Source organism: Macadamia integrifolia, chromosome 2 (assembly GCF_013358625.1).
Source record: "Macadamia integrifolia cultivar HAES 741 chromosome 2, SCU_Mint_v3, whole genome shotgun sequence".
In the NCBI taxonomy this organism is placed as follows: domain Eukaryota; kingdom Viridiplantae; phylum Streptophyta; class Magnoliopsida; order Proteales; family Proteaceae; genus Macadamia; species Macadamia integrifolia.
In genome coordinates this window covers 15,349,834-15,368,207 of record NC_056558.1, presented here as the reverse complement: position 1 = coordinate 15,368,207, position 18,374 = coordinate 15,349,834, and the positions used below count along the sequence as shown (strand labels likewise).

At 42.0% G+C, this 18,374-nt stretch overlaps 1 protein-coding gene across 1 annotated transcript in view; it reads right to left on the bottom strand.

Moving 5' to 3' along the window:
* LOC122088283 (phosphoenolpyruvate carboxylase 4-like) overlaps positions 1–18,374 on the bottom strand; it is a 44,752-nt gene that overhangs the window by 5,134 nt on the left and 21,244 nt on the right. Inside the window, exons 16-17 of the mRNA XM_042657491.1 lie at positions 10,160–10,258; positions 9,954–10,042 (exon numbers count right to left, since the gene is read on the bottom strand). Coding sequence (XP_042513425.1) covers positions 9,954–10,042; positions 10,160–10,258 — 188 coding nt within the window. The remainder of the gene's footprint in view (positions 1–9,953; positions 10,043–10,159; positions 10,259–18,374) is intronic.

Sequence of the window (18,374 nt, the reverse complement as noted above, 5' to 3'; positions counted from 1 at the left end):
CCGTTTGATCTTCCTAAGGGGAGAGTTCCAATTGGGTGCAAGTGGGTCTAGACAATCAAGTACCAATCAGATGTTGCTGATGAGAGATACAAGGCAAGCTTGGTGGCCAAAGGGTACAATCAGGTGTGTAGGATTGACTATTAAGACACATTTGCTCTTGTGGCTAAGCATAATTCGATAAGGGTTCTCTTATTATTGGTGGCCAATATAGATTTGCCCTTGTATCAGCTGGATGTGAAGGATGCTTTCCTCTATGGTGACTTTAGAGGAGGAAGTGCACATGTGTCTCCTTAAGAAGGCATTATATGGTCCCAAACAATCCCCAAAGGCTTGATTCGAGAGGTTTAGGCAAGCTATTTTGAAGAATAAGTATTCTCAGAGTCAAGCTGACCACACCTTATTTACCCACTAAGGTGATAGGTAATATTATAACTCTATTTGTCTATGTTGATGATCTTGTGGTGACTAAATATGACAGGGCTGAGACAGATAGGCTGAAGACCTACTTGGCCAAACAATTGAAATCAAAGATCTAAGACAGTATTTCTTGGGAAATAGAGTGTTAAGGTGTAAGAAAGGAATAAACATATGCTGAAGAAAGTTTGTGCTGGACCTATTGAAAGAAATAGGGATGTTGGGTTGTAAATCTACAAATTCTCCTATTAAGCAGAATCACAAGCTAAGAGAAGATTGTGGTCCTTACCTTGTTGATACAAGGAAATACCAGAGACTAGTGGGGAAGCTTATCTATCTGTCATTGACTCACCTAGACATTACTTATGAAATGGGAGTGGTAAGCCAGTTTATGCATGCTCCCAAGAGTGGGTAGGTGGATGTTGTATATCGCTTCCTCATATATTTGAAGTCCTCTCTAGAGACAACCACTTGAGGATAAAAGGCTACACAAATGCTAATTAGGCTAGAATCTCAGACAAGCGGCCTACGTCGGGCTATTGGACATTTGTGGCTGGATCAAATGCAGAGGCAAAATTTAGGGCAATGGCTTATAGAGTTTGTGAACTCAAATAGTTAAGACGATTGGTCCAGGAGTTGGAGTTCAACACTAAAAGACATATGCGGCTCTACTGTGATAAAAAAGTAGATAATCATCGCTCACAATCTGATACAGTATGACAAGACAAAAGACATTAAAGTGGACCAGCATTTCATCAAGGAGAAGATAGACTCTGGCTACATTTGCGCCCCTTTTATGAAGACAAATAATCAATTGGCAAACATATTCACCAAAGGGATCATCTCTCACCACTTCAGTATCCTTTATGAAAGCTGGGAATACATGACATTTACTCTCCAGCTTAAAGGGGACTATTGGAATTTATTAATAAGGGAACTTTAGGAATAGGTTTATTATCTTCTTGTCTTATATTGTATTTTCTCTTTTGTACCTTTTACCTCCCAAGGGAAGTGTGTTCAATTTCTTACATCTAATTACTGAAGTAATATAAGTGTGGTAGAGATCATTCTCTCTAACAGACAATATTCTACCATTGTCTTCTTCTCCAACCTTCCACTCTCTTGTTCTCTTTCCATCCTCATATTCTAACTCCCCCCTTCTTTTTTACGACATATAGGAGTTCAATTCCATCAAAAGACCCCTCGAAAATTGGGTGTTGATCGAGTAATCGTTGGTTACTATCTACCCTAACAATGAGTTTGAATGTCATGATAGGTGCGAGGGTGATCAGAGTCAAGCACAGTTTTCAAAGCGCTAGGTGACTGAAGCCATTAGAGGGCCTTCCTAAGCACTTAGGCGATAAGGAGGCCACTAGGTGACCTATGTGTGCATGAACGATTTTAAAATAGAACCTCACCACCAACACAACTTGTTCTTCTGTATTTTCTTTTTCTTTTCCCTTTTCCTTCTTCTTCCACTAACGGGAACTAGTTCTCCACTTTACCAATTCTAGTCCTTCCATAACATATTAAATGTACAACTCTTAACTATCTCATGTTAGACTATGTGTTCTTTAATTATGTGGGAAACAGAAACACATATGCTAATGAAATGTATGTTAAACATTGTAAGGGGATTTTATACCAATTCTTTCCTCCCATGACTTCTTACTATTTTGGTCAGCTAAATTTAGATTTTACACATCATAGATTCTGACATTATGTCCAAAAGGAAAAATCACATTTCTCAAAGTAACCATTTGACACACTACAAAAAAAGGTTTTGGTGAGGCTTATGTTGAATTATCCAACCGAAAAGCTTAAGCTTTTGTTTTGGACACTTCAACATGATATCAAAGCCATCAATCCCACTACGTTGACAATAGATATGTACTATCACCCAAAAAGAGGTGCCATACATGCCACATGTACTGCCACCCAAAAGAGGAGCAACATATGAGGGGGACACTTCATACATCTAGGCTCTCCACCTAATAGCTTAAACTTTTAGGTGGACACTTCAACATGGTATCAAAGCCATCAAGCCACTACGTTAATATATTGTTGTAATATGGGTTCAAGGGGTATTTTAGTCCTTGTACCTATTCTAGAATATTCACTCCCTTATCATAAATAAAGATGAGCCGATGTTTATTTAACACAAACCTATTCACCAAATTCAACTTGGTATCAGAGCTAAGATCACCATCGAGATCCTAACCCTAGTCGGCTCTCTCTCTCTCTCTCACCTCTATCGTTCACCTTTCTCTCTCACCCTCTTGAATCCTCTAGCCAACAACCGCTATCACCACCTTTCCCTCAATGGTGCGAATATCCCACCAAGGGCTTGTTACTATCTGAGATGATCTAAATCTCCTCTCAGGTTTTTATTGTTCTTGATGTCTTATCACCAAAGTTTGGTATGCAGAGCTTGAAGATTCTGACGATTTCTTACATGTTCTAAGGTCATTTGTCTATAACTCAAATCTGATCAGCAACCATGTCCGAAGTTACGGTCACATCCGCTAGACAGGAAGGAGTTAGTCATCGTGACTTTGAATGGCCATACCACCTCAATCTGCTTTCATGGAGCTTGTCATTAATTAGGGCAATTCCCAATCAGATCTAAAATGTTCATTACTTACCTTACCCTTCCTAGTTTTGCCGCACATCCATCCTAACATCATCATTTTAGCTACACATAGCTTCTCTATATAACATTTCTTAAGTGCCCAACATTCTACCCCATACATCATAGCTAGTCACACAACAATCTTATAGAATTTTCCCTTAGGCTTCAGACGGTCACACCAGTCACACAACACTCCGGATGCACCTCTCCACTTCATCCATCCCACTTTGATTCTCTATGAAACACCATTTTCTATGTCACCTTCTTTGTTTATGGTTGATCCCAGATATCTAAAATAGTTACTTTGTGGAATCTCTCTCCACTCAATTTTCACTATTTCTTTATCCATCACAAAGTGGCTAAAATTACACATCGTATACTCTGTTTTCGATCTACTAATCTTAAAACCTCTTCTTTCTAAAGTTGATCTCCATAGTTCCAACTTAGTGTTAATTTCTGCTTTATTCTGATCCACTAAAATGATGTCATCGACGAAGAGCATACACCAGGGACCTCGTCTAGAATGCTCTTGGTTAACTCATCCAAGATAAGCACAAACAAATAATGGTTTAATTACTATCTGTGACGTAACCCAATTGTAATTGGGAATTCCTTGCCCTGACCTCCCACAGATCTCACGCTAAGGGTGTCAATCGGTCGATTTGGCTCAGTTTCGGTCTAGGAATGAGGGAGACTGAGACCAAAACCAATCCGTTAAGGAACTTCAATTTTTGGTCAGCTTCGATTTCGGTTCGGTCTGGTTTCAGTTTATTTCGGTTTTTACAATATCGGGTTAATATTAGTTTAGATCGGTTTATTAACGGGTTTGAACCATAATGAAATCTTACATTCACAACCTGCAATGACGAAAGATTGGGCGAAAACACTTTAAATTTGTGACGAAATCATGGTCTATCATTATAAGTCAAAGATAACTAATATTGAAACCAATGATAACTAATTACTAAGAAGATAACTAATATTGAAATCACAAAATGAACCCTACTATCCAATCATTCATTTAACTATCCAACTAATTTTGTATAGTGAACAAGGAGATCAATGGAAGCATTGTTACAATTTACAAATCAATTTCCCTATTCATAACCTCAAATTCATTGATTTGTGACAATTCCCCTTACAAAAAAAAATATTCTCACTAATATTATAAAAAATGGACAATCAATTCATCTATTTATAACCTCATTATCACTTTTTTTTACCGGTTTCATTCGGTTTGGTTTTGGTTTGGTTAATGGTTGGATCAGTTTGGTCTGGTTTTCAGCCGGTCCCAACATACCCCAGTCCAAAACCAATCCAATAAGGATCAGTTTGGTTTGGTTCGGGTTTTTTCGGTCGGTTTTATCGGTTCAAGCTACATTCTGACACCCTTATCTCACGCTAGTCACCACACCCTCTTTACTGGAACATGCCGAACTAAATCTCTAGGAACTCTGTCGCATGTTGGAAATTGCATGGACATCCTAATAATACTTGTGGAGTTGTGGTTGTGGACAAGGTCGATCCAATCAAGCCACTTCTAATAACACTACTTTTGATGATGTACTCGTTAATCCATCACTATCTCAGTAGGAATTACAGACCCTTCGTCATCTGATGACCAAGCTTAACTCTTTGCTCTCTTTATGCACTCCCTCTACCGCCTCAGTTGTGTCTCTGCCAGTGACACCCGATCTCAATCCTAATAATCCAGGTATTTCTTTCGATGGTCATTGTGCCTCGGTTGTATCCATCCTGTGGATAATCGACTTAGGTGCCTCCGACTACATGACTGGGTCTCATTATCAATTTGTTGACTATTTTCCTTTGTCAAGTAATAGTAAAGTTCGAGTTGCTGATGGTTCTCTCTCCTCTGTCTCTGGAAAGGGTTCCATTAAATGTTCTTCCTTGTTGTCCCTTTCCTCTATGTTACACGTCCCTATTTTTTCTACTAATCTTCTTTTGATTAGTAGTCTTACTAGGGATTTAATTCAAAGTAACATTTTTTTCCACTCACCGTCTCTTTAGGACTTGGTAATGGGGCATATGATTGGAAATAGTAAAGTGGTTGGTGGTTTATACTTCCTTGACAGCTCTCCAATAGCTTTGACTACTCAGGCTTCTCTCCCTAGTTCGTCTATCTTTGCATTATCTGAGATACACAAGTGACATTGTCAGTTGGGTCACCCTCCTCTAGGAACTTTATCTTAAATTTTTCTAGATTTATTTAAGCAATGTAATCCGAATGATTTCTTTTGCGATGCTTATTTTTTTTCTAGGCAAACCAGATCCATTTATCCTCTTTCTGATAATAAAAGTTTAGTACCTTTTGGTTTGATACATTCTGATGTTTGGGCCCTACCAAATGTATTTCAATATATGGTTACCAATGGTTGTCACGTTTATTGATTGTTATAGTCGCACCACTTGGATCTATCTATTACGACAGAAGAGCAATGTGTTTCCATGTTTTCAGCCATTTCATAAGATGGTTCAGACCCAGTTTGATGCTAAGGTTAAGATCATCTGTACTGATAACGGGAAAGAATACATTGATGGGTCATTCTAGTTGTATTTGTCTGATCATGGAATCTTACATCAAACAAGTTGTTGGACAACTCCCTCTTAGAATGGAGTGGTTGAACGCAAGAATCGCCATCTCTTAGAAGTGGCATGGTCCCTCATGTTTGAGATGAATGTTCAGTAACAGTATTGAAGTGAAGTGGATCTCCTGTCAACTTACCTCATTAATCAGATGCCTTCCCGTGTGTTGGCATGCTGTCCTATTGACGTTCTTCTAGGTACCTCTTCCTTTGTTGTGCCCCCCAAAATTTTTGGGTTCGTGCTTTTTGCTCGTAACCATCACCTGCATGAGAAGTTTGATCCTCGACAGCTCCGCTGTATTTTTCTTGGCCATTCTGCTACCCAATAAGGGTATAAATGTTACCATCCTCTGTCCCGGCGAATGTTTGTAACTATGGATGTCTTCTTCAATGAGTTTGAAGCATATTATCCATCTACTGCACCCCTTCAGGGGGAGTCTACTCTACAAGAAGATGTGTCTTTGATTACTTCATTGGATGATAATGAGCTTGAGGAAGGTGTGACAAGTCAAGAATAGGAGCAGACTCCAGTCCATAGAATTCTGCCTGGGGGGGGGGGGGGGGGGTGGGGGCACAACCTTTAAAGGTGTATGTTCGTACCCAGCATAAGAAAGTCGACCCTACCACCATTGTGCCCAGCCAGTCGTCTCCACCAGATCCAAGTTCGTCAAGTGATTCTACTCCATTTGGTGAGTCATTTCCTTGTAATGACCCTAGTCTTGACTTACCAATTGCTATTCGTAAAACCTATAGGACTTGCACTCAACCTATATGATAGTCTTTCTCCCTCCTTCCATACTTTTGTTCTTCTTTGTCATCTATTTCCTTCCATCTCTGCCATAGAAGGAACTTCTAGCTAATTCTAGGTGGAAAGAGGCAATGGATGAAGAAATGAGGCCTCTTGGTAAGAATGATATGTGGGATTTGGTACCACTACCTTCTGGGAAGAAATTTGTGGGCCGCAAATGGATATTTAATATCAAACAAAGGGTAGATGGTACAGTGGACCAATATAAGGTAAGGCTGGTTGCTAGAGGGTTTACTCAAACATAAGGGATCAACTACCAGGATACCTTTGCTTCAATTGCCAAAATGAACATTTTCAAAGTTACTCTCTTGCACAGTCAATCCAGGTTGGAAGCTATAGCAACTAGATGTCAAGAATGCGTTCCTCCATGGGGAGATTGAAGAGGAGGTATATATGGATATCCCTCCTGGTTTGCTTTCTGAAGACCCAAGGCAAGGTTCATAAGTTGAAACGGACCTTGTACGGCCTAAAGCAGTCTCCACATGCATGGTTTGGCCGTTTGGCCCGTTTCCATAGAGCTATAGTGTCTATTGGCTATAAACATAGTAATGTTGACCATACTTTGTTTATCAAGAAGATAGGAGAGCATATTACAGCCTCATCGTCTATGTAGATGACATTGTAATCAATGGGAATGACATTGATGAGATAGCTCAACTGAAGAAATATTTGGGGACAGAGTGTTTGAAATCAAAGACTTGGGTAAGCTGAGATACTTCCTCATCATCGAAGTGGCTCATTCAACTCAAGGTATCTTCCTCTCTCAGCGGAAGTATACATTTGATCTTCTATCAAACACAGGAATGTTGGGTTGTAAACTAGACGACACCCCTCTTGAGGGTAACTCTCATCTCAAGGATAAAAATGGTGAACCAGTTGACAAGGGCAATTATCAGAGATTGGTGAAGACTGATATATCTCTCTCACACTCCTCCGGAGACGGAGTGCTTGAAGGGAGAATTCCAAGCAATAGTCGGTGGGGGATGAGCTGGAAAAGGAGGTGATGGAGATGAAGGGCCATGGATGGAAGAGGAAACAGGGGAGGAGGACCTCCCAGCAGGGGGAGAGGTCATGGAGGCCACCTCAGGGGGCGGAGGTCATCATGGAGATTATTACTGGATCGTGGCTTTCACATTTAGAGGCACAAATTGTATTTTGAGATACTTGAAGGTTGCTCCTGGTAAAGGAGTTATTTTCTCTTCACATAGCCAATTGTGTGTTGAAGCTTTTAATAATGCTGACTAGTATGGTTGTCCGGATGATAGAAGGTCTACTTCTAGATAATACACCTTCGTTGGAGGCAATCTTGTTACTTGGCAAAGCTAGAAACAAGCAGTCGTTGCGTAGTCCACTGCAGAAGAGGATTTTAGGCCATAGGATCCATGGCCCATAGTATTTGTGAAGCTCTTTGACTCCAGAGTCACCTTCAGTAACTGTGTGATCCAATTGAGGTGCCTATGTGTCTATAATGTGACAGTAAATCTGCAATCAGCATTGCTCATAATCGTATGCAACATAATCGAACGAAGCATGTTGAGATCAATCGTAACTTCATCAAGGAGTAGTTGGAACAAGGAGTTATTTGTGTTCCTTTTGTTCAAATTGGTGCCCAATTAGCTGATGTCTTTCTTCGTAGTAAAGTTTTTCGTCCAAGAAAGTCAGGCATGTTTGACATCTATGCACCAACTTGAGGGGGAGTGATGTAATATGCATTCAAGGGGTATTTTCGTCTAGAGGGTATTTCAGTCCTCGTACCTATTCTAGAATGTTCTCTCCCTTATTATAAATAAAGAGGGCTTGCTGTCTATTTGACACAAGCCTATTCACCAAATTCAACATATATATGTGTGTGTGTGTGTGTGTGATGTAGATAAGCCACTTAATGGGCTTATTTTATTGCAAATAAGCCTTGGGTTGGGTTATGTATGTATTGGGTCTTTAATCCCATGAGTTTTCTTTGTAATGGACCACTTTAATAGGCCTAAAATATGGGTAGAAAGTAGGAAAAAGGGATTTAATTCATTAGTTTAGTTAAGAGTCATATTTTGAGTCTATTTCCTTTGTTATTTCAGTTTGAGTCAGTTTAGGTCTCCCTATTAGTGAATGACTAGTTAGTTACCTACTCCATGTTGGAGTTTTAGTCCTACTCCATATTGGAGTTCTAGTCTAGTCCTATCTGGAGTCCAACTCCTATTATGTAATGTCTAGTCCTACTTGGAGTCTAACTCCTAGTTAAGTTATGACTGCTAGTCTGCCCTCTTTATATAGAGGAGCTAATGTACTCTAATGGGACAGATTTGAAGATTGATGAATTGAGTTAATGTTTGAGAGCCTTAGGACTGTGTGATTCCCCCCCCTTTATGCGATTTCTCCCTCCCTGGTTGGATTTGTGCAATATTTAATTGTGTGATCCCTTCCTTCCCCTTCTATTCTAGTTCTTCCCTTCTTCCCTAAGGGCCCTCCCATCAGTGTGTGTATGTGTGCAGCGACCTAAGATAAGAGACCACATATGCTACGTGTACTACCACCCAAAAGAGGGGTAACACTAACACATTAGCGGGAGTATTAGGAACGACCCACATTGGATAACTCTAGGACCTTGGATTCCTTCATATACTAATTGGGCCTCTCCACTTAATAGCTTAGGATTTTGGATTGGACACCAATAACTTATAACTTTTCATGCAAAAATATGTAATCTTACAAGGGGCCCAAGTTTATGTGCAACTGCATGAAAGAGGGAATAAAGGCCCAACTAGAGAGATTAGTCCACCCATCTCAACAGCTGGTTTGACTGACCATGATTACTCCTTAGTACCAAAATTAGAAAATATTTACTTCGAGTACTGTTAATTTATAATTTTCTTAATTCTAGTTGATCTAGAAACTGATTAAAATTAAATAGAAACTGAAAATTTTAGTGTTTGGAGTATCTCATTCTTTCTTAATGTAAAATGACTATGCACGGTTGTGGAAGTTGGAGTTGCCACGACACTTAGTGAGTCTACAAACAACTAATAGGGCCAGTTGATTATTGCTGTGAATCTTATTTTGGGCAGTAACTTGAAGTACTGTGAAGTTTATCCCTTATATTTTAATTTCTCAAAGTGTGCCAGACAGCTGATTCATATTCTCAGTGAATTTTCATAGACAAATTTTTTATTCTAAGTGAATTAGTTTAATGACTTTTTTTTTTTTTTTTTTTTTTTTTTTTTTTGGGATGAATTTTTAATGAATCACCAACTAAGGAGTTTCGTAGAGGACCAAGTTAAAGGTAGAAGGGATTAAATTCTTACCAAGGAGTTTAGTTTATTGACTTATTCAATCATACGAGATGCCAACTCATCCAAAATCATTTGGCCTCTAGAAGAAGTTATGTTTTGCTTCAACTATTCCCATGAATTCTTCTTTCATTAGTATTATTGGATTCAGTTTGATTTTTTTCTACTGATTCTCAACCATAAGAGATGAGTGTTTCTTGATCCAAGTCACTTACGTTCCACCAGGACATGGTCTCCCAAGCTCACCACTCAGGGCAAGTCGTGCATCCTTCTGTAAGAGCTCCACAGCAAGGACATCACTCGCCTACCAATCATCACGAATTATAGCAATTATCATGGCCAACTCCGTAGAAGCTCTGCTTTCAACTATTTAACTGTAAAATGTCCATAATAAACTATTAAATCTATAATTAACACATACATTGGAAGCCATTGAAATAATATATGCTCCCAGTGAATCAGTCCCTAGTTCAGCAGTGACACGGAAGGTATCAAGGACCTCTTTCACATCAGGAGCAACCTGAAAATTCCCAAACAAAAGTCAAGATAAATAATCCACTAGCATAAAATGAAACCACAATCCATGTAATGAAGGCAGTTCAAGAAAGGACATCCTATGAACTACTCTCCACTTCTAACAAAGTCATTATTTAATTTTTCATAAAAAATTCATAAATTTATTGAGAAACAGTAAGAGCAGCCCAAACATCAGTAATATGGCCATATGCACAAGACCACTATATTATCATACTTACCTAAGATGTTAATGATGCGTGCACGGTTTGTGGGAAGAAAGAAAATAGAATGTGATAAATACGAACATAAAATAAGAGATAAAATAGGAAATAAATAGATTTGGCTCATTTGGAGGTAGCCAACCTCTTAGCTTTGCGGACGAACACAGACATCCCGACCTAATTAGGAGTAGTCGAACCTCTTCTCTTGGGAGAGAAAATAGGAAAACTTCTACAACTTCAAATATATCCATTAATTCTATTCGTGCCTATTAAATAGGCTAATGAAACTAGTTATAACCATAGCTCCACACTCCACTCCGCACTCCACATAATGTTTAACTCCTATAACTTCTACACACTTTCCATAAACCTAGATATTTACATAACTACTAGGACTCCACTTTGTGGCAATAACTCTTACCCACATACAAAAACAATAAAGTTGCATAGCCATATAATATATTAAATAACTACCACAATCACTTGGACACCACACGCATAAATCAAACTTGCCCATGTATACACGTAACATTCCTCCCCCTCCCCCCCCTTTTAAAGCAAGGTCTTGTTCTCAAGACTAAATGAAGGAAATTGAATCTTCATGGACTTTCAGTCCTTCCCATGCAGCCTCTGATGGAGGAAAATGACTGTAGATAAGGATTTGTACTTCTCCGTTTGTGAAGTTGCACAGAAGACTCCGATTGCCATAGCCATGGACTTGGGAATATGATCCGATTGTAAAGGCATGCCTAGTGCTCTGATAGCAGATGATGCGTGCACGGGTTTGTGGGAAGAGAGTAAATAGAAAGTAACAAATACGAACATAAAATAAGAGATAAAATAGGAAATAGATAGATTTGACTGATTTGGAGGTAGCCTACCTCTTGGCTCTACGGACGAAGCCGGACGTCCCGACCTAATTAGGAGGAGGTAGTCGAACCTCTTCTCTTGGGAGAGAAAATAGGAAAACTTCTGCAACTTCAATCATATCCCTTAATTCTATTTGTGCCCATTAAATAGGCTAATGAAACTAGTTATAACCGAAGCTCCACACTCCCCGTAATTTTTAACTCCTATAACTTCTACACACTTTCCATAGCCACAGATATTAAGTTACAAAATCACTAGGACTCCACTGTGTGGCAATAACTCCTACCCACGTACAAAAATAATAAAGTTACATAGCCATATAATATATTAAATAACTACCACAATCACTTGGACACCACACCCACAAATCAAATTTTCCCATATATGCACGTAACATTCCTTCCCCCTTAAAGCAAGTTCTCGTCCTCAAAACCAAATGAAATTGAATCTTTATAGACTTTCAGTCCTTCCCATGTGGCCTCTGATGGAAACAAATGACTATAGATAAGGATTTTTACTTTTCCACTTCTGAAGTTGGGTGGAAGACTCCAATCACCATCGCTATGGACTTAGGGGATACGATCCGATTGTAAAGACATGCCTGGTGCTCTGATAGCAGATGATGCGTGCACGGGTTTGTAGGAAGAGAAAAAATAGAAAGTGATAAATACGAACATAAAATAAGAGATAAAATAGGAAATAGATAGATTTGGCTGATTTGGAGATAGAGCACCACTTGGCTTTACGGACGAAGCCGACGTCCCCACCTAATTAGGAGGTATTCGAACCTCTTCTCTTGGGAATGAAAATAGGAAAACTTCTACAACTTTAATCATGTCCATTAATTCTATTTGTGCCTTTATTTTTTTTTTATGAATAAATAATTCATTACCAAGAGGAGAAGAAGAATATACAAAGGAAAAAAGGGGGGAGGGAAGGCTAAAGCCAACAAGAAGAAGCCAACCCACCAAGGGAAAACAAAGAAAATAGCTAAACATCAATTCCTAGGGGATACAAAAAGGGGGGGAAGCATACATACTATCAAGAAGAGGGAGAACGGATGAGATCAACCTGGAGGTTTCAAGAAGTAATGATGTAGGAGTTTCTGGGAGAGAAGGGGACTGGCCAAATTGGGAGGGCATAGACTTTGGAGGTAACATCAAAGTAGATAGCTTTTCAAATCTTATCCAAAGGAACGAGATTTGGGGGTCCATCTACGAATGTTACGCTCCATTCAAAGATGATTGATTGTAACACAAAAAGCCAATTTACTAACAGTATCACAAATGGAGGAGCCAGAGAAGGTCATGTCAATCCAATTCCATTCCCTATGGAAGGGAAGAATACTTCTCCTAGACGGCCAACATTTAAAGAGGACATATTTCCATACAGAAGCAAAGAGGGGGTAAGAGAAGAAGAGATGAGGGATGTCCTCCATTCCATGGGGGCAGAGACAACAGGAAGAGTTAATAGGAATGTGGCGGTTGATGAGGAAGGATTGGGTGGGGAGACAGTCAGACAAGCATCGCCAAAGGGTGAAGCTTTGACGGGGGATATGGCCTTTGGACTAGACAAGCTTATGCCAAGGAAAAACCAGAGAAGGGGATCTGACAAAGGACCAAGTAGTAGCAGAGGTGAAGATCCCATTGGAGGAAGGGAGCCAGATGCATTTATCTTCTCTTCCTCAATGTCCAGGGGGAAGCGGAGGAAGAGAAGACCAGATATCAAGGAGAGGAGGAGGAGGGGGGAAAGGAGGGAGGGATCCAGCCCGAGGGGGAGAGGATAGAAGAGACAGAACCATTGGCAGGGAGGCTAGAAGAATAAGTAACTCTAGGGGATATTAGGTGACCCAGGATGCCCGAAGGGTGCCAAGGTTCCTTCCAGAGAGAGGTGGTCCAACCATTACCAATGAAGAAGGAAATTGCTAAGAAAGCAATGGTCCTAAGTTCTAGGATCTTCCTCCAGATCCAAGAGGCATCAACAATGGAGGGGGCAGTCCAGAGGGAGTGGTGTTTGAGGGTCCCAGTAAGGATCCAATCAACCCAAATGCTTTTGTGTTTGGACACAATTTTTCAGATGAGTTTGAGGACACCCGCAAAGTTTACATCATTGATTCTTCTGATGCCTAATCCTCCCTCGGATTTGGGAAGGTAAACATTTTCCAACTGAGAGGCCGAAGGAATTTGGGGGAATCGGAGCCCTTCCAAAGGAAGGAGCATAAGAGACCTTCAAAAGATTTAATCATAGAAGCCGGAAGGACAAAGTGCCTGACCAATAGAAATACATGGACTGGAGGACCGATCTGATGAGAATAAGCCGACCAGAAAAAGAGAGGAGTTTTCCTTTCCAGAGTTAGATTTTTTTCCTGAGCTGATCAAGGAGGGGAGTGCAATGATGGGAGGAGAGCCTGGTGGAAATGAAAGAAAGACCCAGATATTTAACAGGCAAGCATCCAAGCTGGATTCCTGAGATTCCTAAGAGAAGGTCTTGGGCATTAGGGGAAACACCAGAGAGGAAGATGTTGGATTTGAGGAGATTGATTCTAAGCCCCGAGAGGGTTTCGAATGAATGGAGAGTGTCCATGATAGTGGAGATAAAGAGAGGGTCGGCCTTTGAAAAGATCATAATATCATGAGCGAAAGCCAGATGGGAGAGGAGAAGGGACTTGCATTTAGGGATGAAGTGAGATGGATGTCAGTGGCCGATTGGATGGACTGGGATAGGATTTCTAAGGAAAGGGAGAAGAGGAGAGGAGAAAGGGGACCTCGCCGGATACCATGACCTGAGGGGAAGTACCCGGCAGGGCTACCATTGATAAGCATAGAAAATCCAGTGGACAAACGAGGCAGGGAAAGACATTTCGAGCAAGGTATTAGAGATGAAGTCCCAACTGATAGTGTCGAAGGCTTTGTGAATGTCAATCTTGACTAGAGCAACTGAAGAATGGGACTTACGATCAAAACCGCGAACAATCTCGTGGCAAAGCATAATGTTATCCGAAATACTACTGCCAGCAATAGAAGCAGACTGATTTGGGCAAACTAGAAAATCAATGACTTTTTGAATCCCATTGGCCAGGATCTTAGCAACGAACTTATATAGGAGGTTGTAAAGAGAGATAGGCCTGAAGTCATTCATGGAGATCACACCCTCCTCCTTGGGGATGAGGTATAGGAAAGTGTGATTCCACTGATTTGATTGGGGTTGTAGAAGAAACTACGCACCCCAAGAATTAAGTCATTGTGAATGGTGTTCCAGCAAGCAGAGAAAAAACCCATGCTAAAGCCATCAGGGCCTGGGGCTTTCTTGACTTTGTGGCAAAGGATAGCCAATAAAATTTCTTCCTAGCAAGGAATGGATTGGAGGAAAGGGAGATCATCAGGGACAAACTTATTGAGGATGTTGGGGGGGATAGGGCGAAGGACAATAGAGACTATGGGAGTGAGAAATGGCTTCCGACTTGACGAGGTCGGGGGAGAGAAGCTCAACTCCAGTGGAGGAAGTGAGCATCGGAATGGTGTTGACATTGTTTCTAGTTTTGAGAAAGCAGTGGAAATAAGCAGAATTGGAGTCTCCCAGATCAAGCCACTTGATGCGGGCTTTCTGGCGAAGGAAACTCTCTTCTTGCTCAAGCACCAAAGAAAGCTCAACAGCAGCAGCTTTTTCTTCCTCAGCCAAAAGGAGATCTAGCTGGATTCTGGATTGAATAGAATGGAGCTTGTCACAGCAAGATGAAATCCTAGTGGAGATGTTCCCAAATGTGGTGGCATTCCAAAACTTGAGCATAACTTTAACATTCTTGAGCTTTTTGGCAAATGTTAGAAGAGGGGATAGGGAGTTGGGAGTAGGAATGTTCCAAGCATTATGGACAAGAGATTGAAAATCTGGGTGAGAAATCCACATGTCAAAGAATTTGAAAGGCTTAGGACCGAAGGAGAGAAAGGGAAGGGCATGGATGGAGATGGGATTGTGATCGGAGATCCTAGGGAGGCCAAATCAAGCATAAGAGGAGGGGAAAGAATCAAGCCAAGCTTCATTGACAAGGACCCAGTCAAGCTTACAAGCCACCCGATGGATGCCCAATCTTCTATTGTGCCAAGTGAGCTAGACACCCGACCATCTGAGATCAGTGAGATTAAGGTCGTCAATACAGTCATTGAAGGAGTTGATAGCCTGGGAGTCCATGGGGTTGCCGCCATGTTTTTCATGACTGGATTGGATGACATTGAAGTCTCTGGCAATTCCCCAAGGTCGAGAACCGAGGAGGTCAGACCAGAGAGGGAGCCGGATGGTGGCCCGGTTATGAGCATAGATGATTGAGAGGAAGCAAATGTGGGACCCAAAGTTGTGGGAGATGGAGATGGAGATGTGGTTGGCTTAATCGGTGGAGGATTGGATGGAGATGTCAAGGAATGAAGGTTCCCAAAGAATCCAGATTCTCCCATTAGGGCAGTGAAGGTAATTGGAAGCAAAAGACCAGGAGGGGGCAATCAAGGAGGTAATCCAGGCGGCATTGGCCTCCAGGACACGGGTTTCCAATAGGCAACAAAGGTTAGACTTAGAGGAGCAAATACTCGAACGAATATCAGCTTGTTTAGCCGAGGAATTAAGACCTCGGACATCCAGATGGTCCATAGGATCATAAGGAACCATGGGATGAGGGCATCGAACTCCTTAATGAGCTACAGGGGGCCTTGGGGATGGGGGGCCTAGGTCGGAAGGAGTCCGAAAGCTATAACCAATGATAGGGGAGTCGAGGGGGGAGGTGGTGGCAGTGGATTTAGTGTTGCTGGATGATTTCTTACCATTTTTCCTGAGGGTGGTAGCAAGGCCAGAGCTAGTGGAGATGGACAAGGTTATAGGGATGTGGGGGGGTTGAAGCATGTAGCCAGAGTGACCTCATCCAAAGTACCCTCAAAATTGTCATGTTGAGTAAAGTGAGGAGCAGGAGAACTGATGTAGGTGGAGCTTCCATCTGTGACCGAATAGGTGCATTAATCGTGGCTGAGAGGTGCGTTGATGTCACTACCCAGGGGGCTTGAAAAGGGGAGAATTCCATCAACAATGTTGAAAGTAGAGCAAAGCTGTCTTGGAGGAGTAATAGCATGGCTGGCAGAGATCGAATTAGGCTGGAGGGAGCCAGAATTCGAGCAGATGTGGTTGCCGAAAGATGGAGTCGCCAAAGTCATCTGGGAGGAAGGAGTCTCGCTATCATGAGGGCCTTCAGAGGCCACCGGAATCTGTAAGTAAGAAGAGGTAACAGGGCCTTTAAAGGCCGCCGGAATCGTAAAAGGGTGGGAGACCACTTTGGTGCAAAAAGGAGAGAGGCCTCCTAAGGCCGACAAGGATGCAGGGTGGTGGAGAGAATCTTGAGCAGGGGACGCAGCAACTTCGTGGGCAGAGGGAAAACTGCCATGAGCAGGGGGCGCAACAACAGACGTCGTCGAGGGGGAGAGGGACGCAGCAAGGCCAGCCAATGTAGGCTACAACAGATGAGGGCTACAACCGGCCGTGGTGAGACCAAAGGTGGTAGCGTCAGGCGGGAAGGATATGTCATCGAGTTTGAACGATTAGGAGATAGTGGGCCGGGTTCGGGTAGAGTGTTAAATGGATAGGTGATAGGGTTCAGATCCGGGTTGGTGGAGGGAGGGTTTGGTTGGTTAAATGGGTGGTCGGGTTGTATAGATTGCCTGGGTATAACGTGTGGTCTGACAGGAATTTGGAAAATTTGTTTAGTAAATGGACCAGAAGGAATTGGTTCAGAGGTATGAAAGGGGGTTCAGAAGTGGTTCGGTTCGGTTGGTTAGGATAAGATGGGTTAGATGATGGAGGGGGTTTGGATAACAGAGGCATGGTTCTAACAAGGATCGAGGCAATGTCAAGGAGAGGGAGCAAAGGGGGGTTAGAAGGCTGATTATCAGCCATCGGAAGATCCGCCTAGCATAGTAGATTCATCGATCCAGATTGAGGAAGAGTATCAGACGTGGCTTGGGTAGCAATCCTGGCTTGGAAGCTGGAAGGGGAAACTGTTCCATCAGCAGGTTCTGTCATCGACAAGATCGCAAAAGGGTTTGGACCAGTAGGTATTATCTGAGGATGTTGTCCATCGATCCAAGGCGATGAAGCCTCTACTGGAGAAGATAGTTCCGGCGGAAGAGGAGCAGGAAAAGCCGCCGTCACTGTCGAAGGACCCTGATGGAATCTTTTCCTTCGGTTTCTTCTGGGATTCGGCTCAATGAAGGAGTCCTATTGAGGTTGCAAACTACTGGGAGTATGGCTTTCACGGAGAGCTTGTTCAGAGGTTGGAGCATCAGCGGAGACGTGTTTATCGCATAATGAAGTATTGTGGCCAAAACACTTGTAGTTCGAACAGGAAGGAGGTAGCCAGTCATACTTGACGTCTTGTATGAAGGAATAGCCGTTGTTGTCCATAATCGTAACTGACGATGGGAGAACACGGCCGACTTCGACTTCAATACAAATTCTTACAAAAGAGAGCCTATCCATTAACTTGGTGCGCTTGTCTGAATATAGGGGTTTTCCAATAAGAGATCCGACCAAGCTGAGGCCCTTGGCACACCAGTATTGCAGGGGAAGACTGAGGAAAACGACCCAGAGGGAATAAAAGACGGTTCAGTTCTGTTGAATGAGGTTCGGGCATCCCATTGCCGCAAAAAAATGGGTTTCTTCCCAACGTACCAAGGCCCTCCATCTATGGCAGTAGCTTTGTCGGAATCGGAATCAAAATTGAAGATGAATGTACCATTGTCAAACATATAAGTAGAAAGGGTGCATACAGGTTTCCACTGATTCAAGAGGGAAGTTTTAACTATAAAAAATGGAGGTCTGCTACCCAGGAAAGATCCAACAATGCAATTCTTCTATTTCTGGATCTCAAAGTTTAAAAAGCCAGGCGGGCAAAGGCCAACAGGGGAGGAGTTGTGGGTGGTCGGAAGGTGATAGAAGAGGGTGTGGCTAGTGCAAGGGGGGGAGGGAGAGGAGGAGGAGGAAGCGATTGGGGGGGGGGGG